The following is a 19,288-nucleotide window of genomic DNA, read 5'->3' as shown; positions in this document are numbered from 1 at the left end:
GAAAAAAAACAAAATAACTTGGCGCTCTTTAAATACTTCAAAAACCGATTACACTACATCCACAAAAAAATCACACAGAATGGCACAATTCGGCTTGATAATATATATCCGGAATTATAACGCGGAAATGGTGAAAATAGTGCAAACAACGTTCTCACAGAACAATCATAATGCACTTTGTAGTGGCTAGATTGTAGACATATTGTAACGACGAAATAGACATTATAATACGGTAAAATCCCAATTTAGACATTTTCTGTTTACGTTAAAATTGTAAAAGTGAACTTTAGAGCTTGAAGATCTTGAAAAGAAGCCATAGATTTGTTTTCTTTGCAGCAACATCCTAAAAACAAATCGAGACATATGACCTACCCTAGCTGGGGGCCGACTGGTGAAAAACGCCAACCAATCAAAGGATCCGTTATTTACTTGCAGAGATCAAGTGACTAATCAGACGACCCCTATCATAAACGTAGGCGTATACGTCATCCACGTACATATAAATCAAAGGGGGCTGAGCTTTCAGGACAGTAGATTTCGTTGTTTTGATGAGAATAGAAGTATTCAGAGGTTGCCAACGATTTGCAGCAGTTTAGGTTTGTTTTGTCAAACCACCAGACTCGATAGCCCGTCAGTTGATGCGTCTCTGATCGAGTCGCTTGGAAAACGGCGACTTGATCCAGCTATTACAAACCGTAGGACAATTAGGTCGAAAGGGATGCCGCTGCAGACAGAATCCGAAAAACGCCAACAGCCTTTGGACATAATCTCCTCGCATCTAATCGGAAAGGGAAGCTTTTCTATAAATTTAATAAGCCTCAGAGTAACTCATCCTCGACCGAGTGTGTCTGTAAGATGCTTAAACGCAAGTGCGAATTGAACGCTGAGCTCTAAAGTGGAAGTCGGGAGCGCAATAGTTAGCATTACCAGTGGCTAACGTTAGCTGGTCTTTACAACAAAGCGCGGATCGCTGATATATATTTTTGGCGTCACCAAGTTCCTGGGAGACGGGCGATTTTAGTCTACGGGTTGACTAGACAGCCTTTTACACTCCGTGTGTGCTGGGAAACATCGGTCGGTAAGTAAATTGTGTTGTAATTTGGATGTACGAAACCAGGAAACCGATTCGTCAACTTCAATTGAAGGGTGGGGGAGGGGCGGCGGTCCAGATACAGGGAAGGCGATTTGTAATTTAATGATGTTTGGCCTCACGGGGCGCTGTAGTTCACCGCCTCATATCTTCCAGCTAGTTGTTTACATTAACAAGAGGTGTGAACAAAACCAAACAAGAGTTGCAAACGGAAACGCGGCGGCTGTCTGCTTACTTCCTCCTGTGCTTCTTCCTGGTGTTTGACAGGAGGCCATGAAACTGTTGGAAAACTCCAGCTTCGAAGCCCTCAGCTCTCGGCTGTGTGCAGAAAAAGGAGAGTCTCGCATCCTTGGCAGGTACTGAGCAAAGCATCCCACATTTTAAAACACACGCACACACACAAACAAGTCCTGGAGTGTTGCAGAAATGGCCTGAAAAAAAATGCTGATTTCTTCGGTTTCCTTCCTTTTGGTTTTAGTGGCATCACAGCATTAAGGAGCCGTCACACATTGTATGCACAAACTTTGAATTGCAGGATTGTTTACTGTTTATTTATTTACAACTTGGTCACAAGGTGTGGTTGGTTCAGAGATCGCTGTTATGGCATGTCAATGATTCCACTAAGACTCAGCAGCACTTTTCTGCCCTCTAAAGCTGTGATAAGAGATAACCCAATAGCCTACTTTACTGGAAGTGTACCCACAGTTCAGATACCTCTCAGTTCATGTTGATGACGTAGGGAATTGTAAAAACAAAACGTTGTGTTATACGTTATGTAAGCCCTTCTGCAGGCCTTGACCTCAAAGTGACAGTGGGTTGAGAAGTTATGCAGCCCAAGCAAAAGGCAGTATTTTGGTCGTGGGAGGTGAGACTTCAGCACTAGCTGTGACCCAGAGTGACGCACAACATGGTGTTCTCTCACACCAGTTGGACTATTTTGAAGGCTTGTGTTTATCACATATGTATTTGCAGTATTACTGCATAACTGCAGTACACCATTGATGCTGCCAAGGCTGCTAGGGTTTAGGCTGCTTAGGGGATTAGTTAGGCAGCCCATCATGTTTCCAGGCTTAAAATATTCCCTCTGTCCTTCCATTAAGTTCAGGACTTCCACATTAGAGATTCCAATTTTGCAACAGATGTAGAATTAACTGAAAGGTCCAGAGGAAATTCGTTTCCTCTTCAGGTAGCGAAAACTTATGAAAGAGCTCACTGAAATCAAAAAACAAAGACGCATCACAACTGTTAGTCAGTGAAGTTTTTGTCCGGTGCAAAATGAGAAAACACATCGAGATTAGAAACAGCGATGACATTTTAACTGCATGTCTCAAGGCATAGTTTGTACGTCAGACTATTAAAATATTTTCCTTGATTAACCAATACATTGTTATATTTTGATTACTGCCATTTTGTTTGAACACATAAGTTTTTTCAGTGTAGTGTGTGTGTGTGTGTGTGTATATATTTTGTTTTTTTAAATAACTATGTAAACCTTGAAATGTGTTTGCACCAATTGACACAACAAGACAGTTCAACTTGCATTGGGGTACTGATGTCCTTGCAAAAAGAACTTTCAAAGAGAGTGTTAACACTAATCTGAGTTTGGTTACAGTTAGGAGAATGTGATGTTTAAAAGTACTTATACGATGACATTTGAGTCATTTTGTGGAATAACTGGAGAACATAAATATTAGATCAAAAATGCACAAATTTGCAAGTGAAATAAACAATAGGTAGAGGTAACTACACCTGACAACGGCTGGTTAATTTAAAATAGCTGCACCAATCCAGGGTCACTTGGCTGCTCACATTGTGCTGTTTCAGTCAGCTGTGTTGTGAATCAAAACCAGGACAGTTATTTTAAAGTGGAGTCTTCTCCCTCATACTTCACTATATTTAGGACGGCTAGACCTGTGAAGGTCTTAGTCAGTGTATATTAAGTTGCACAACCTTTTGCTCTTGCATAACTTCCATTTGGGAGGGGGCAAAACAAACAACTGCTTCGCACTCTGCTCCTCCCACATATCTGTGTTCTGTGGGATCTGACCCAAAGACATGAAAGAGCGTGTGAGCCTCTTTTTTTTGTTTTAAATCACAGCTTGTTTTTTATCAGATGTTTTTGTAGTTAGTTTTTTGCGGACATCTAAATTCTCTTACTTAGGCGCAAAACAATTGTTCTCTTTTTAAGCCATAACTTTGCCCACAACAGAACTGTTAACAAAGGTGAACCCTAGCAACTTAGATTATAGAGCTGCTTTGCCAAATATGATTAAAAAAAAAAAAACTTTTGAAGAGATATACAGTTATATCCTTAAACAGTATGTCTTATAATATAGTTTTTATGTCTGAGGCTGAATGTTTTCAGCCTAATATATTAAATGCAATTTTAAAAATGACTTTATTTGTTATATAATACAAATTTGCAATATGGTAACAACGCATTTTAACCAATCAATAATACTTCTGCTGTTTTTAGGATTGAGAGCTACTCTTGCAAGATGGCAGGGGACGATAAACACATGTTTAAGCAGTTCTGCCAGGAGGGGGAGCCCCACATCCTGGAGGCTCTGTCCCCACCTCAGTCTAGCAGCACCACCAGCCCCTCACAGTGAGTACTGCAGTCTTGAGTCAATTAAATTACAGAGTTAGGAACAACAGTGTCAAAAACTGCATTTTTAATATGGCTCTCAACCCACCCCCCAGGCTAGGGAAGAGTAGCGAAGAAGGAGAGAACCCCTTGAATGACAAGTGTTGCAGGAAGACACTTTTCTACCTCATCACCACATTAAATGAGTCATTCAGGCCGGACTACGACTTCAGCACAGCACGGGCCCATGAGTTCAGCCGAGAACCTAGTCTTAACTGGGTCAGTATTCTGTTCTGAAGAGACACCGTCTTTCAGGGATCACATGTGGAGTCGTTTTTTTAAGAGAACAAGTTTGTCACTTGTCGAATATACACGGTATAATTAAGTTTAACATTTTCTCCTCAGGTGGTCAATGCAGTAAACAGCAGCTTGTTCTCAGCTGTGGGAGAAGAGTTCAACTCGCTTGGTCCAGAGCTTTGGAACGCCATTGACCAAGAGATCAACCTGCAGGGCTGTGATGTTTACAGGTTGGTGTGATGATCAAGGACATAAACATGTGTAGTTAAAACCTGAAATAGTTTTCTTTGGTGATCATTAACCCATATCTTACCCCCTCCCCCCCTTTTTTTAGCTACAACCCGGATTTGGACTCAGACCCTTTTGGTGAAGAGGGGAGTCTCTGGTCCTTCAACTACTTCTTCTACAACAAGAAGCTCAAGAGGATTGTATTCCTTACATGCCGCTCAGTCAGGTCAGCAGTCAAATTTCCTCTTCTGTTACGTACTCCTACATAAATAAATGGAATCAGACAACTTCGCAACAGAACAAAAAAACAATCAAAACTTCCATGTTTCTTTTTCTTTTAAAAACCCATGCATATTAAAATATTTTGTACTCGCAGTGTTTTGAGTGGTTATGGCCGTGACTGTCTTGATAATGAGCTGGACATGGAGCTGGATGATGAGGAAGAAATGGACGGCTTCACTGAGGACAGGTAAGACTATCAGAATTGTGATGGTGCTGAAGACAGATTTATCTCAGTGCTTTCTGTTTAAAAATATGTATTCTTCTTTTCTTCTCAGATGCCCGAGAGTTCTTTGCGTGTGATTCTTCGCAGATGACATTTCTAAACTGCCTCATCACTTCCCATTCTGCATCCCATTTTCCCTTTGAGTTTGGGATTTTGCTTCATCCAAAGCCATTTTTTTCACTCTTCTGATGCATGTTTGTCTGCTGGCATTGACCTGCGCAGAGCACAGTGGTGGCCATTTTCCAAAGACCTCTTGGTAACTGAAGTTTCTGGCCGGACAACACAAGCATACATGCACTACCATTTTCCATGTTTCCAAAGAGACCACTCCATGAGCAATTGAGAGAAAAGCAGGTGCTGTTACCGATGAGTGGCCAAGAAACTCCTAATGTCTTGAAGTCATTGCAAATGATGTCATGAACATCCATAAACAAAGGAGTCCAGCTAACACCAGCATCAACAAAGACTGACAATTTCTACTGTTCCAACCTCGGAACATGCTCAGCCAGTGGAAACCCAGTTTATACTGATCAGTTAAAAAAATCTTGTTGCTCATTGTTAGCCATTATGTGTGTTGCTTTTTATGTGACAGTGATGTTACTGTGAGAACTGTTTTAGCACTGAGCGTGACAGGTTTTAAAAGCTGCATTTATGATTTAAAGCTATGTTATTAAATCGCAATACTGCAAATGCTCATCTGTATATGAGGCAGGAGGCCACAGGCTGATGGCACAAGTTGCAGCTAATGAAACAATACTCAATTGTTTTGCTTCAGTCCATTATCCAATTTATTTGTGTAAACCCAGTTTTACTCCAGTTGATCCTGATGTCTAGATGTCTTGTCTTGGCAGTGTTTTTATTTGCACTGCAGAGCATAAATCAAAAGATGAATGTATAGTTCAATTTAGGATGGAAAGAAAATACTGAAAAAAAAAGTTATGTTGTATTTTTTTAGAAATTGAGAACCTCCTCTTAATGTTCCTTACAAGTGGCTAGGAGTGCTATGTATTTCTTGACTGCTCTGTTTTAATTGGCTAATATATTACATATGTGAAGAAATTTGTGTTTGAATCTGTTTTTTCTAGTTCTTAAAAAAAATACTGAAGTTGAGCTTTGATCAGTGTAAACAGTAAAAACTAGAACTTCAGGCTCATAGGTCAAAACAAGCCTTTTAATGAAGAAATATAGTATGTGACCCAGACTGCACTTTACCAGAGATAAACTCTGTTCTTTGTGTGAAATCAAGGCAAAAGCTGTAAAACTTTGAACCTGCGAGGATCCACTGTGTACCCTGTTTTGAGAAGAAAAATGCCCTGGAGGGAACATGTTCAAGAGGCCCCCAAAAAAGCATGCCAAACAAGACGTATACCATCTGTTTTTGAATGACCAAACTTGTGCACTTCTTAGCTACCAACCCATTATGGTAAACAAGGAACTCGCAGAAAGACAAGATTGTTGATTCATGCATAGATCGGATAGCAATTTTATACCAAGCTGGATCAGGTTTAACAACCCTGATCATAAAAAAAGGGAAACAATGGTAGAAATCAAGCACATACAGTTAGATTGACTCATCTGCACAAAGACCTTCCAGACAACCTGGACATGGTGAAGGCCAAGAATATAGAGCTGCTGTATAAGGGCCAAAATGTCAACTTACAGTCATCTCACACCGCGAAACTGCTCACACGGGGAACCCAGCTTCTGTGTTCAAATCTGACAGGCTTATATACTCAAGGTTTGTCATCGTTTTCAGGGTTGCTTGTTTATTTAAAAAAAAAAAAGAAAAAGACAAAATGGCTTCAGAAAAGTTTTATCGAATACAAGAGCAGTCAGCCACATATAATAGCAGAGCACCAAAAAAGATCTATCCCCTGACTGCCTCTGAAAGTAATCTTGAAAAAAAGAATGACATTAAATAAGTCATAAAGCATTTGGTAGTGTTTATATTTAAAACACTTGTTAAAAGAGCTTTTTGTACTTGCCTTTATAATAGCTTTCCAGGGTTTCTGCTATTTGATGCATAAATGGGAAATATTAAATGGCTGAAAATAGTTTATGAAATTCAGGTTCGGGGAGGGCGCTCTACGATGTTTGGCTTACCATGCAAGTACAGGCTCAAAGTTCATTAGTGGGGGAATTCAGGTTTGAGCACATTGTAATGCAGCACCAATGTGATCTATCGTGAAAATACTAATAATGTAGCTTATGAAACTGAAAATCTACATAACATCAATAGCTGTGCTATGAAAAACAGAAATATAACAGTCATGAGATCATTACTCTGTAAAGCTCCAACCAATGAGCTCAGTGCAGTGCAATACAACATAATATTCTCATCAAATGTTTCTTAAAATACTGCTTGCAGGTCATGATCCCTTTGTTTGTTACTTTAAGTTTCACCTGAACTTTTATGGAAACATAAAAACAATGAAAAAAAAAGTCCTCAAACTACACCATACTCTCCAAAAATGGGCACCCATGTGGTATTTATGGCACACTTTGATTGAAAGAATATGGTGAGCTGTAACATGATACGTGTGATGTCCTACTGTATGATCGGTGTCCAGTACAGCCCCGTCTTGTACTTGGACGTACACTAAATGTGAATCCCACAGGAATCAATTGAATCTTCTCTTTCACTGTAACAGCTGTTTCCACGCCCAGGTAAATTCCTTAGAAATGGTCACGTATGTGAAAGGAGAACTGGCATCCATTGTGACAATTACGCTGTGACCGAGCAACATTAGAGTCAACGCTCATCCTCCATCTGCAGAAATCATAATCCAGTAAAAAAAAAAGTAAAAACAATAAACCAGTAGGGACAAGCTGTTATACCACCATGTGGGTGGTGCAGGTAGTCAGGCCATCAATGGCTGTGGAAGGGCTATCTTAGTCCAGCCCTGGAGGTCATCCACTCCAGCCCCTGGCACAAACTGAAATAGATGAACAAAAAAAATAAGTGTCAGGTGATATCTACCATACATCCTTCTGGCATAATGCAAAGAGAATATAGTGACTTAAATGAAGCTTAGGTTCGTCCTGATCAGTGACACCTGGTGGTCTGCAGAACTGATAGCAGCCGGCAGAGGGGCAAAGGGATTTATAATAAACAAAAAAAAGACTGTTCAATTTTTCAGCCCTACTAAACTGTTTCTGATAGGATTAAGCATGGACTCTTTAAATTTGTAGGCGGAAAGCTGACAATCCAGTAATTTACATGAAGTAAACCCATTCATTTTTCCACTGCCAACCAGTAGTTGCAAATCCAAGGACCATATCCATAACCATTTCAATCATCAAAAATCTAAGAAGAGTAATGCATAAAGTGACAAAGATAAACTTGAGCTCAACTATTAGGTCTAAAACATGTTTTTGCATCCATTAACTATTTCTATTAAGCTGGCATTATGTGTTGCTTTATTGGGTATAATTGTAATCCGCTTGGGTTGACATGGCTCATCATGTCTACAGAGAGGGAAGGAGTTTTGACAGCATAAAGATCAAATACAGGTGGTCCTAACTCAACAACGGGGTTTACGTTCTAAGGTGTCCGTCGTTTAGTGAAACACCATTTCTACCGTTTTACCGTACAATATTTGCATACATAGCAGCCATTTGAACTGTGCTATATTACCTTTCCTTTTCCTGTGGTTATATTTGCATGAATATAGGCCAATTATAAGCATGGGTAAGCGCATACAATACGAACTCACTCACAACACTGCTGCCAGGGCATTCCGCATATATTTTAATAGTATCGCAAAGCCTGTCGTAACTCTTGAGTCGTCATTAACCGAGCACGTCATTAAGTGAGGACCACCATTAATGACTTTTGAACACTATGCCAGCACCATGACTCCCCATCATGACATATTGTCTTATTTATGTAAACACAATACTTGAACAGGTTCTGGAAAAGGTTCTCAAGCTTACCCCTCTCCTGTTAGTGCACAACAGGACTGTATGTGCCACGGGTGGTCTTTGATAGCGCTCAGGGTGAGGTATTTGGAGATCTCTGCTGCAGACATACAGTCTTTCATATCCTGCTTGTTGGCAAATATCAACACAGCTGCTTTCCGCAGGTCCTGAGAAGAGGCAGAGCGAGAGCACAGTGAACAATTAAACAGTAACCATGTGCTCTGCCATCTTTGGACCCACCAGCTCTAAGCAATACGGCAGGGAGGAAAGGTCTGACCCTTGCGGAAAACATTCAACGAGGGGAAAAAAAATAATCAACACTGTGTGGTCTAATACCTTATAACTACAAAACAATGTAAATGGCTTTACCTCATGAGCCAACATCCTGTAGAGTTCTTCTTTAGAGATGGCCAGCCTCTCTCTGTCTGTGCTGTCCACTACCAGAATGACAAACTGTAAAGCAGAAGGCAAAAGTCACAATTTACCCCCTCTTTTCAAAATACATTTCTGCGGCACAGCAGGTGGGTAATTCCAGGCCGGGGGCCTCACAATGGGGACTGGAGACAGCTATGCTAATAGCCTGAGTTCAATGAGAGACAGTGTGTGGGCTTTTTGTGTGTGTGTGTGTGTGTGTGTGTGTGTGTGTGTGTGACAAAAGACCAAGGGCACACTGATGTTGGACAACTGGGAGAGACAACCATCCAACCAAGGTAATAACCCGGGGGTGGGGGGCGTTTTTTGCAATACAACAGAATGTGTCGATGTGTGATATCCAACCTGACTGTGAGCCTGCTTTCAGACCGACAAAGCGCTGCTTTGAAAATGAAAGTGGGCTTCTATGGTAACTGTTACAGTCAGTCCCCTGTAATTTTTACCTCTTCATGGGAAGGTCTCTTTTGTTCTATTTATAGTTTCTGTCCATCTCAGCACGAAATAACCACCCCTTTAAAGCAAATCGTCCCATCTGACATAAATGATTAGAAATAAGACTTTCCAAACCAATAGTGGTGGTCTCACACAGCATCTCTCAATATTGATCATAAAACACTGTGCATTATGTCATAGGAATAGCAAGTTTCAAAACAACATGTGAAAATATCAAAATTAATAGCAAAAAACAGCGAATTCTCAAGTTCTAGACCAAATGACTGAATGAACTGAAGGAGTTTTGAAAAATTACAAATCAAGTTTGTACTTTAAGGTCTCCTAATACTCTTTGTGCTCTTATGTTTCATTTATTCTCCATTGCCTTTCCAGTGATCAGCAGAGGCTGACCTCCGCTTTACTTTCAGACAGGCCCCTTTGTGAATACATGACCTCTTGACTTGGGCGGCCCCAACTGCCGTCTGTGCTCTGAACAAATACACCAGCTGCTTGGAAAAAAAACGTCTGCAGGACAATACATCTGCTTGGTCAAGTAAAATGGAAAAGTGAACAGGACTGATTGTTCGGCTTATATTCCTTACCTCTGTGTTCGAGTAGTAAGTGTTCCAGGAGGACCTGAGGGACTCCTGCCCTCCTATGTCCCACATGAGGAAGTGGGTGTTCTTCACCACAATCTCTTCGACATTGCTTCCAATTGTGGGAGATGTGTGCACAACCTCATTCATCAAACTAGCGATAATGGGGAGATACAGAGGTAAATTCTCATTTATAGCCAACAAGTAAACTTTACAGCTTTAAAATCAGAATACTTACAACTGGTAGAGTATAGTGGTTTTTCCTGCGTTGTCAAGCCCAACAATAATCACCTTGTGCTCTGTAAAACAAGCATTTGGTTTGACTGGTATATCCTTCCTGTGGAAGTTTTATCAAAAAGCAATGACAAAACACCTTTTAATTGGACTTGAGGATTAGATTAGCTGGCTCTCTTTCCGCAGTGCTCAGGGTCTGAACCTGACTCCAGCCTCTCCACACTCTTGTTGTCTATTCACAATCTCAAAAGACACAAACTATTTCCTTCCTCCAAAGTTCCCTGACCTCATTTTTCTAAGTATAGCTGAAACTGCAGACTTCTGGCCATTCACAAACACAGCAAGCAATGCTTGCAACAGTGAAGGATTTTTTTCCCCTACTGCAGTCAAGCTGGCAAGCACGGCGGGCCAAAGGAAGCATCACAGTTGACACAGACATGCTAGAAAACTCTGCGTTAGCCCTCTGCATTTTCTGTCTATCTGGGGCCTCTCGTTGTCTGGGAGAAAAGGAAGTCTGGTCAGAGGGCTTCCAATTTGGCTGGCCCTGGCGTACCACACTGACATTTATTGAGGACGTTGCATGTCTATTACTTCCTAAAAGACTCTGACACTATCAGTGGACGCTGAAAAGTGCAATGTCAGAATTTGATTGCTCCAAATATGACCACGTTTATCTTTAAAATAGCAAACTTTTAACAGCAAGACAGAAAAAAAGTTATAATTCCACAAAAAATGGTATCCCATTTATGAATCCAGCGCAATCTTTTCAAGTTTTTCTTCTGTCCCTCCCCATAAGCCAAATGCAAATCAGAGGTAATTCACTAGAAGACTGTTTTACTCCATGATTATATATCATTTGTTACCCAGTTGAATCTTATCATGTTTCAAAATCCCTGTCTGGCCAAGTTTTTCAAGTCAACCTCAACATTTGGAAATAGTGATTTATTCACCCGCGCTGCCAAACATCTGTCCAATAATTCAAGATAACACACTCTGTCCAGTTATTCTAAACTTTCAACATACTTCTTCTGCTCATGTAAAAGTGACTTATGTCGGTATTTCTCAGCAGTAAAGTGCAAATTTCAACATTAGGATCAGACAAAAATTCATTTCCACTTGTTGCCCTCTATGTGGTGCAGTGCTACAGACAGACAAAACCACCTCTCTGGGTTTTTTTTGCATCTTTTCTCTCTCCCTTGGACAGAAACTAATTCAGGACAGGAACAATGCAACAAAAACATCATCTTGCACTCGTCCTCAGAGCTCTGCCATCTTTTTCCATGTTAACGGGGGACTTTCAGGGAGGTTATCCTAACTCTTCCTGAATGTCCAAGCATAGCTTCATACCCCTGGGGTTGTTTGTGTTTTTGGTCTACACATATAAAATTTGATTTGGCTGATGCCACTGACACCCTTACAAGTGACCCAGTTACATGTGATGAGCCAGGCTATAGATCCAAGAACCTTACTCAAGAGTCAGCGAGTTTGTTGATTGAGATAAATTTGACACTGGAGTGAAAGGGCAAAACACACGATTCGGCATATAGAGTTAATCATTAACAATAACATGTAATGTATCCAAATACACAGTGAACAGTAGGACAACTCCAGGTCTCTGCTTGCTTGCCATTAATTGTAAAAATACATTTTATATGTTAATATGTTTGCAATATCAAACAAGACAACTATGAAGAATAGAAGATCTCACACTGTCACTAGAAGTAAAGAACAATGACTCAATGAGAAACAACAAAGCAGCACTGAAAAACTTGCGACTAAATCTCTTTTACGTAAATTCTTAATGAATCTATGTTGTTTACATGCATCTGTGGTCTTCTACACCAAGCAAAAAAAGTGGTTAGGGCCACCCAGTGTCTCCTTAAAGCTGATTGACACCTCGATGAATAGGCTGCTGCAGGATTAACTAAACGTGACTTAAAATAATCACATGGAGATATATGTTATGTTAAAACACACACGGTCATTGGATGATTCTCCGGTAAAAGGATGAACCGGGATTAGTTTAGTGTGTTGTTTCGTCGTGCAAGTGTGTGCACAAAGGGGTGTCTGCCGTTGATTCTCCCCTCATTTGTTATTATAACGCGTCTCGCTGCTCACTTTGTGCTAAAAGGTTAGCACCGTCCCCGGGTTGAGTTGCTAGCGGGAGAAGGGTGAGCCCTAACAGTTAACAATGACACCCACCTTGGTTGCAAAAGAAGCTCCACAGTTTGGCGAATATAAGCCCCATTGTTTTGAGTTGATACCGATGTTTGCCGTCCGTCCGTCCGTCCGTCCGTTGGTCGGTCGGTCGGTCGGTGGAGCGGCCAGCGGCGGTGAGCTTTCACCACACGGCGGCTGGCTGGCTGCGGCTAGCTAACATTAGCTTGAGGAGCTCCCGTCCGCAAAACATCCCGCTGCGGACTCCATGCCTCGTTGAAAAAAAGGGAGAATAAAACAGTCTTTCAGGACAGCATAGGAGAGCCAGCCGCTTATGGACGGCGTAAGTGTCGTGAAATCCGCGGCTAACCGTATGAGCACTGTTGCTTCTGCTCCCCCCGTCCTCTGCGACTGCTTCTGGGCTCGATGGGGCGAGAAAAGCAGCCCCGGCTTCTCCGCTGCCTTCCGGTGACGTGTTGACAACACGGCCGGGCGTTTGTTTTTCTCCAGGATCACCAATTGATGTCTATTTAAAAAAGAAAAAAACAAACGTATATTGTAGCTCTTTATATTGATCTTAACATTTCGCTCTTCCTTTCATCTGCAGGCAGTGAGCAAAAAAGACATGTGACAATACTGTTAAATATGCATCTTGCATGTGTACATTTGATCTGCAAATAAAGGTCTTAATGGACTGAATTGTCATAAAAAATAATATAGTCGTTCATTAGAGTACACAAATAAGCGCAATTGTAAAATAACAGCAAACTTGATATGTGATGATTGTTGTTTTTCATTTCTCCTATTCGAGCAGCCAATGTAGTCGGCAACTACTATGTTCCTTGTGTAATATTTTTGGTCATCTGCAGATTAATACTTTTGTTGGTTGTACTTTTTACTTCATCAATACTAATACCTTACATCCTTCCTCTCTCTTCGTTTCGTCAAAATTAGATTACAGTGTCTTGTGCTCAAAACAACTAGTCTGAGTATAAATGAATAAAAAAATGAGAGCATTCATGTGAAAACGGTGACAGGCGTAATACACTCGTTACTTTCTCCAGCCATGTCAATTCTCTGAATTTTACTGTATTAAATACAATAATTATATAATGATTTGTTATCAATATTATTATAATGACTAATATTATTGTGACTATTATTGTTGTTATTGTTTGCGGCACTTTTATTCAAAAATACAACGCGTATCATGTGACATAGTCACGATGACGTATGCGGAAGTTGACGTCTGAACCATCCGTGGTCCTGCAAATGTGTGAGTAGAGCAGTAATTGTATGAAACTGTACTAATGTTAATATTTACTGCTTTGAATCTTGCAAACAGCCTTATTTAAATGCCCGAACCATCATATACCCGGTTGTTTTCAAAGCAGCTTGTTGTGAGTAGTTTCATTTCGTAGCCACCGTCTCTCAAAATGTGATATTTACTTGAATAGTTTTTCTGTTAGATCAGACCTTCACGGCATATCTTGTGTCATTGACAGGAGTTTTGTCTTTGCGCTGGTCGAGTTCTTCTTAAAATCGTTGGGAATGTCTGCTTTTCCAAGAATATCACTGAAGCCAGAAGTCTCAGATTACCTGAAGAATGTGTTTTTAAACAAAGAGGTAGGAACAGAACAAATTGAACATTATTTATACTCATATACATGAAAGTATTCGGTATTATTATATTCCTAACACTATGTGTATGTTTTGTATTGAAAAATAAATATATTGGTTTGAAGGGGATACTGTGTTGGCACATGGGTTGCTATTAAATTTTGATACAAACTCCATGTTACTAAGTGCTTATTACCTTCTAATATCAGTTTTCATCCTTCTGGCTTTAACCACTATACCACTTCTCACAAAAAAATTGTCATTTAGACCCTTCAAAAAAGATTATCAGTTTTATTTATCACTCAACCTACATCAACAGTTTCATAAAATACTAAAGTCAACAAACTGAAGTTATTGTCACAGAATCTGTTCTTAAACATGAAGGTGGACTGCTCAAATTGAGTCATTGGGAAGTGCACAAATAAGTGATAATAATATGCTTTCAAAGCCATCGCTGTCATCACAATGAAGATTAATTTAATGTTCCTGTATATTAGAAATAGCTAAATTACATTCAGTGAGATAAAGAAATGATTTACATTCATTTTATTTAATCAGTTAGATTTGACTAATGTTAAGGTGTAAATATAATGTTTCTGTATCATACAGTGTCTAGTGCAAGCAGTTTTTACTGAGGCTCAACTTTGGATACAAATGAGCAAAAAACGATTTCATTCCTGACACTGTTCTAATTTTTGTCACATGTCACTCAGATTTTGGCATCAATCGGCCATCAAGAGGCGGATTTTCGTTTTCAGAATCTACTAAAATGCTTGTCGCACCCACCTTCATACACTTGTGTGCGAGCCAGTACTCATCTAACTTCTGTGGAGGAGATAAAGGACAAGTTAGAGGAAGAGCTGAAAAAGGTGAGCATTCTTCAAAGAGTGAGATGGTAGATGATCATTTGTGTTGATGCTGTGGAGACAGCACTATGCAGAAATGTGTTATTGTTAATGCAGCAGATGTCCAAATCATCAATGGAGGAGGTCTCCGTACAGATTGTCCCACACCCGAATATTCCAGATGTGCTACTCCTTCCTGTTGAGGGCCCGAGGTATGAAAGGAATGCTGGAATAATGTCAGACAAATGTGACTGTGCTTTATGAAACACTTCATCTCGGAGTACTACAGCTGTTAGCCAAGGACACATCTCAGTGCTCTGACTCGGGTGTAATTTCCAATAGAGTGAAGCAGTTTTATAAGTGTTTTCCACTCAGTGAAAATACAGAAACTAAATACAGAATTTTACACCAGGCCTGTGAAGCAGCTCAGCTCCGAGGTGGTGGTCGGGGCTCAGTGTGGGAACGCTGTGCTGAGAGGTGCTCACGTGTTTGCCCCAGGGATCCTCTCTTGCCCAAAGTGTAAGGTTCAAATAAACACTCCTTTTTCTCCTTTTGAAAAGTGACTGGCACATCAGCAGGTTATACATCTGGTTTCAGACATGAAGGCCCAGGATGTGGTTTCTGTGTTCTCCGACTTGGAGGGCAAGTGCACTCGTGGGGCTTTCAGCTTTCAGGGGGAGAGAGTGTTTGTAGGAAATGGAGTTGCTGAAATGGACCGCTCCAGCCTCTTCTGCACAGGTGAACCTGCCAGGTAAATAGATATTTTTATTTGTAAAACAGAAAAGCCCCCTGTTGGAATCGAACCAGGGACCTTCTTGCTGGGAGGCAAACGTGCTGCCCTCATAACAAACTATTGGTTCAAATTATGCAGAGAAATCAGATACATAGCACCTTTGACAGGATGTTCAAACAGCTGTCATTGTTATTTATTCATTGTTATTTAAGATATCAGAAGTTTGCATGCCAGGCAGCTCCTCTGCCTACTCCGCCTACTCTTGCCTACTCTTGCAATACCGTTACATCCCTGCAGAGAGTCATCTGTTAGTCTAACATTAAAAGACAAAGTAACCCCCCGGATGTTTCATTTAGTGACAACGTAAGCTGCTTTTTTGACAATTTCAAAGTCAACACTAATTATATTAAATTGCACACCAAAGTGTTATCGATAGTTTTGTTGTGGATGTTTTTTCCAATCAAGGGTTTTCTAAAATTATTTTAAATGGATAAATAGACCTGGGGCAGCAGGGTACTGCCTTTATTACCCCATTTATAACAAGGACTTTCGGCTTTGGAAGCTGTCATCCTAAACACGGCAGCCTCGCAATGTGCAGTCTGCATGTTTTCTCTGTTCGGTTAAGTTTTGACACAGGATGGAAAGGGATGTATGGACCCAGTGGATTGATCAAAAAAAAAAAATCTGTTTTTTACTTTAAAGAAGTCTGAATGAATTTGATGCTTAGCTGAGCCTCACAGGTAGCTCCTTTTTTTAACGCTATTGTTGTTTCACTTCCTGCAGAGGTATAGGTGTCCGTATGACAGAGCCTCTGTACCGGAGCCCCTCTTTTGATGGAGTTTTACCCAGCTTGGTGTTCTTGCAGGTATTTCTTTCAAATAATAATTTTAAATTGGAAATTATCAATGCTTTTGTTTTTTTTTCTCGAAGTGTCAGAATGTGTTTGTTTACAAATACACTATGTGAGGTGATTGGAAAATTTACTAGGCCCATGTAAATGACACATATGTATTTTAGGTTTCTTAGAGGCTAGCATGAATGTCTTCAAAATAAGGTGGATTCATGTTCCTCAGAACCTTCCTTCTGTAATTGTGGGGCATGTGCTCGGGCCTCGCCCCGGAGAGCGTATCCTCGATATGTGTGCTGCTCCTGGAGGAAAGACCTGCCACATCGCCTCACTCATCAGAGACCAGGTATGAGGTTTCTATACATGCCTCCCACAAGCTACCAGAAAGGCTAATAGCATACAGCAAAACCTGCCAAACTTTAAAAAAACATATAGTAATTAAACTGCATTTACTCCAAAAATACCTTCATGCATTCATCAGGTAAACCTATCATGGTGCACAATTATGAGACTTGTAAACTGATTTAATTGCGTGTTTTTACTCATTGCTACATTCAGGCTGGGGTCTTTTAGGACATTTAAATAGGCTGATACATTTCCTTTCCATGCTATGACATTTTAAAGAGTGTTTCAAAGATGTACATCATTGAGGTGTTTTGTTTGTCCTCTAAATTAAATGATTAGATGCAAAAAGAACATTTTCACAATCAAACCATATTAAGTAAGTTTTTTTCACCGTACTATTGATGACCCCGTGTCTGTGTTTACCCACAGGGTGAGGTTGTGGCCCTTGACAGGATCAGAAACAAGATGGAGCAGATTCGTAGAAATGCTGAAATGCTGCGTTTGCGCTGCATTAAAGCTTATTGTTTCAACAGCACTCAGGCAGTCAGCAGTGACGCAACCCAGGAGGGTGAAGGTGAGCACACCTAACACCTGACTACTGATTGAATATTTATATATACAAGGCAAATGGGCATGCAGCACAAATCTGTGCGTTTCAGGACCCCCCTTTCCCCCTGAGAGTTTCGACCGGGTTCTGCTAGATGCTCCCTGCAGTGGCCTCGGACAGAGACCAAACATGGCCAGCACCTGGGGTGTAAAGGAGGTCTGCTCCTACCAGCCTTTGCAGCGCAAGTTATTCCATGCAGTAAGATCTCCCTCACACACACGTGACGTCAAACATCACTCACCCATTTGGAGTCAATGACTCACACCAAACAGTAGATGGCAGCACAGTGGAAGGCATTCTACTGTGGCTTGGTGTTGAGTTTGAAGCGCAAAAAAATAATCCACCTCAAGATGACATTCACAGGAGATCTTCCTCAGATCTTGGCGCATAACAAATAGAACCTGCACTGTAAGGTTTCATTCAGGTGCTGTATTCTCCATGATATTAGCATCAGTCAAGATGCAGAGTTCCTGCACGGACAAAAATAAGAAAAATAATTAAATACGTTTTGCGGTGGATATTTTGCTATTTTGCCAAGAGGGGCTATCAGACAGATGACGGGATCAGCGATCAATACTGGCATCATTACTTATCTTGCATCGTCAGCGTCCGTGAGCATTTTCTACTGTTGGCATGCAAACAGAAAACAGGTGTCGGTATTATATTGCGTTTTATATTTTGAATTGTGTCAGGATTTCTCAAAAAGTGCATCTATATTATGTTTAAATCCCTTAAATCAGCACGGCTTCTGAATGCAGGCGGTGCGATTGTTGAAGAAAGGTGGAGTCCTCGTGTACAGCACGTGCACAGTGACCCTATCGGAGAACGAGGAACAGGTAGCCTGGGCCCTCAACACGTTTCCTGACCTCACGCTGCAGCCACAGGTAAATATGATATGTGTCTTTTTCGACCCCCCCCCCCCTTCCTCCCCCCGCGGAAAGAAACCTCACCCGAGCTCATTTTTCAGGAGCCTCACGTGGGCGCAGAGGGGATGCTGGGAGCCGGGCTGTCACCTGAGCAGATCTGCCTCCTGCAGAGGTTCAGTCCGGAGTTGAGCTGGGGCCAGATAGATCCCAGCACCCCCCTTACCTGCAGAGCAGACAAGGACACCATAGGCTTCTTCATCGCCAAGTTCTTGAAAAACTGACTGGAGGGTTTTTGTTTTTTTTCTTTCGTCAACATAGAACGGCACCACCGGCCCACACACGGGACTGCAGACGGGAACGATAGTGTTTATATTACAACACTCTGTGTGCTTTGACGGAGCAGTGTTGACAAAGACACTCACTGTGCTGTTTACAGCATCTGCCTTTTAACAGCTGCTCTATAAAACTGCGGGCCATGTAGGGATAAGCTTTATAAACACCAAGGGCAGGAGAGAGTGAGGAAGAGTGAGCGGCAGGGCGGGGGGGGGGGCACGTGGGGGATGAAGCAGGGGAGAGTCTGAATGAGTAGTGGGAAATGCAGCAGTGCTAGCGTCGCCATAACAACAGTGACGACACAGCTGCTATGGTGACAGTGGATTCGTACATCAGGAAGTAGCGTGTAGAAAGGGGTCATGAGAGGTATTAACAATTTAATGTCCTCTCGTAGTGCCGCAGACAACTGGGACCGGCGATTAGAACTTCTGCTGCTTGGCTGTTCTATAGGAGCTAATGCTTTGGTCCTGATTATATTTTGAAATCATAAATGGTGTCTTTTGAAATAAGGGATTTGACTCTTTGGCTCCACGTTTTTCCAGTTTACATACATTTCCCATCACCCAGTCCAAATAGAATTGCAGGCCTGCTCTGAATTCACATCGTACATCAT

The 19,288-nt window shown here is 41.2% G+C and overlaps 3 protein-coding genes across 6 annotated transcripts; 2 read left to right on the top strand and 1 right to left on the bottom strand.

The window, feature by feature from the left end:
• The first annotated feature begins 929 nt into the window (after positions 1-929).
• Positions 930-5,766, top strand: maf1b (MAF1 homolog, negative regulator of RNA polymerase III b). Its single transcript, XM_086151046.1, has 8 exons — positions 930-1,078; positions 1,358-1,446; positions 3,567-3,698; positions 3,794-3,956; positions 4,083-4,204; positions 4,309-4,428; positions 4,579-4,671; positions 4,760-5,766. Exons 2-8 carry the CDS (start codon positions 1,364-1,366, stop codon positions 4,782-4,784), a joined length of 738 nt encoding a protein of 245 aa, XP_086007172.1. The 5' UTR covers positions 930-1,078; positions 1,358-1,363; the 3' UTR covers positions 4,785-5,766.
• arl8 (ADP-ribosylation factor-like 8) lies at positions 5,472-12,936 on the bottom strand. Of its 2 annotated transcripts, XM_086151048.1 has the most exons (7): positions 12,850-12,936; positions 12,525-12,751; positions 10,327-10,387; positions 10,095-10,242; positions 8,998-9,081; positions 8,644-8,795; positions 5,472-7,643 (listed from the first exon to the last, which is right to left on the bottom strand). In XM_086151048.1, exons 2-7 carry the CDS (start codon positions 12,568-12,570, stop codon positions 7,595-7,597), a joined length of 540 nt encoding a protein of 179 aa, XP_086007174.1. In that variant the 5' UTR covers positions 12,571-12,751; positions 12,850-12,936; the 3' UTR covers positions 5,472-7,594. The 2 variants fall into 2 exon arrangements, with proteins under 2 accessions (XP_086007174.1, XP_086007173.1); XM_086151047.1 differs by having other exon boundaries at positions 12,525-12,888.
• A 797-nt stretch (positions 12,937-13,733) lies between these two features.
• On the top strand, positions 13,734-18,870 carry nsun6 (NOP2/Sun RNA methyltransferase 6). 3 transcript variants are annotated; one of them, XM_086150337.1, is made up of 12 exons: positions 13,734-13,755; positions 13,985-14,105; positions 14,813-14,968; positions 15,062-15,156; positions 15,357-15,463; positions 15,542-15,695; positions 16,461-16,542; positions 16,751-16,870; positions 17,299-17,443; positions 17,529-17,674; positions 18,235-18,360; positions 18,444-18,870. In XM_086150337.1, exons 2-12 carry the CDS (start codon positions 14,031-14,033, stop codon positions 18,621-18,623), a joined length of 1,386 nt encoding a protein of 461 aa, XP_086006463.1. In that variant the 5' UTR covers positions 13,734-13,755; positions 13,985-14,030; the 3' UTR covers positions 18,624-18,870. The 3 variants fall into 3 exon arrangements, with proteins under 3 accessions (XP_086006463.1, XP_086006464.1, XP_086006462.1); XM_086150338.1 differs by lacking the exon at positions 13,734-13,755 and adding an exon at positions 13,764-13,879 and having other exon boundaries at positions 15,065-15,156; XM_086150336.1 differs by lacking the exon at positions 13,734-13,755 and adding an exon at positions 13,764-13,879.
• Positions 18,871-19,288: the final 418 nt, after the last annotated feature.

This window comes from Fistularia commersonii, chromosome 8 (genome assembly GCF_037954325.1).
Source record: "Fistularia commersonii isolate RoL2024-O1a breed Wild chromosome 8, RoL_Fcom_v1.0, whole genome shotgun sequence".
Lineage (NCBI taxonomy): Eukaryota > Metazoa > Chordata > Actinopteri > Syngnathiformes > Fistulariidae > Fistularia > Fistularia commersonii.
The sequence above is the reverse complement of the archived record's forward strand: the minus strand, read 5'-3'. Positions and strand labels throughout refer to the sequence as shown.

What these genes read in the sequence shown, in the direction of transcription:
- maf1b (XM_086151046.1), top strand. Translation starts at nt 1,364, where the DNA reads ATGAAACTGTTGGAAAACTCCAGCTTCGAAGCCCTCAGCTCTCGGCTG. An exon ending in CTTACATGCCGCTCAGTCAG is followed by an intron (nt 4,429 to 4,578) that starts GTCAGCAGTCAA and finishes TTGTACTCGCAG; the next exon opens with TGTTTTGAGTGGTTATGGCC. An exon ending in GACGGCTTCACTGAGGACAG is followed by an intron (nt 4,672 to 4,759) that starts GTAAGACTATCA and finishes TTTTCTTCTCAG; the next exon opens with ATGCCCGAGAGTTCTTTGCG.
- arl8 (XM_086151048.1), bottom strand. Translation starts at nt 12,570, where the DNA reads ATGGGGCTTATATTCGCCAAACTGTGGAGCTTCTTTTGCAACCAAG. An exon ending in CTTACTACTCGAACACAGAG is followed by an intron (nt 9,082 to 10,094) that starts GTAAGGAATATA and finishes TCTGCTTTACAG; the next exon opens with TTTGTCATTCTGGTAGTGGA. An exon ending in TGTGCACTAACAGGAGAGGG is followed by an intron (nt 7,644 to 8,643) that starts GTAAGCTTGAGA and finishes CATCTATTTCAG; the next exon opens with TTTGTGCCAGGGGCTGGAGT.
- nsun6 (XM_086150337.1), top strand. Translation starts at nt 14,031, where the DNA reads ATGTCTGCTTTTCCAAGAATATCACTGAAGCCAGAAGTCTCAGATTAC. An exon ending in CTTCCTGTTGAGGGCCCGAG is followed by an intron (nt 15,157 to 15,356) that starts GTATGAAAGGAA and finishes ATTTTACACCAG; the next exon opens with GCCTGTGAAGCAGCTCAGCT. An exon ending in CCTCACTCATCAGAGACCAG is followed by an intron (nt 16,871 to 17,298) that starts GTATGAGGTTTC and finishes GTTTACCCACAG; the next exon opens with GGTGAGGTTGTGGCCCTTGA.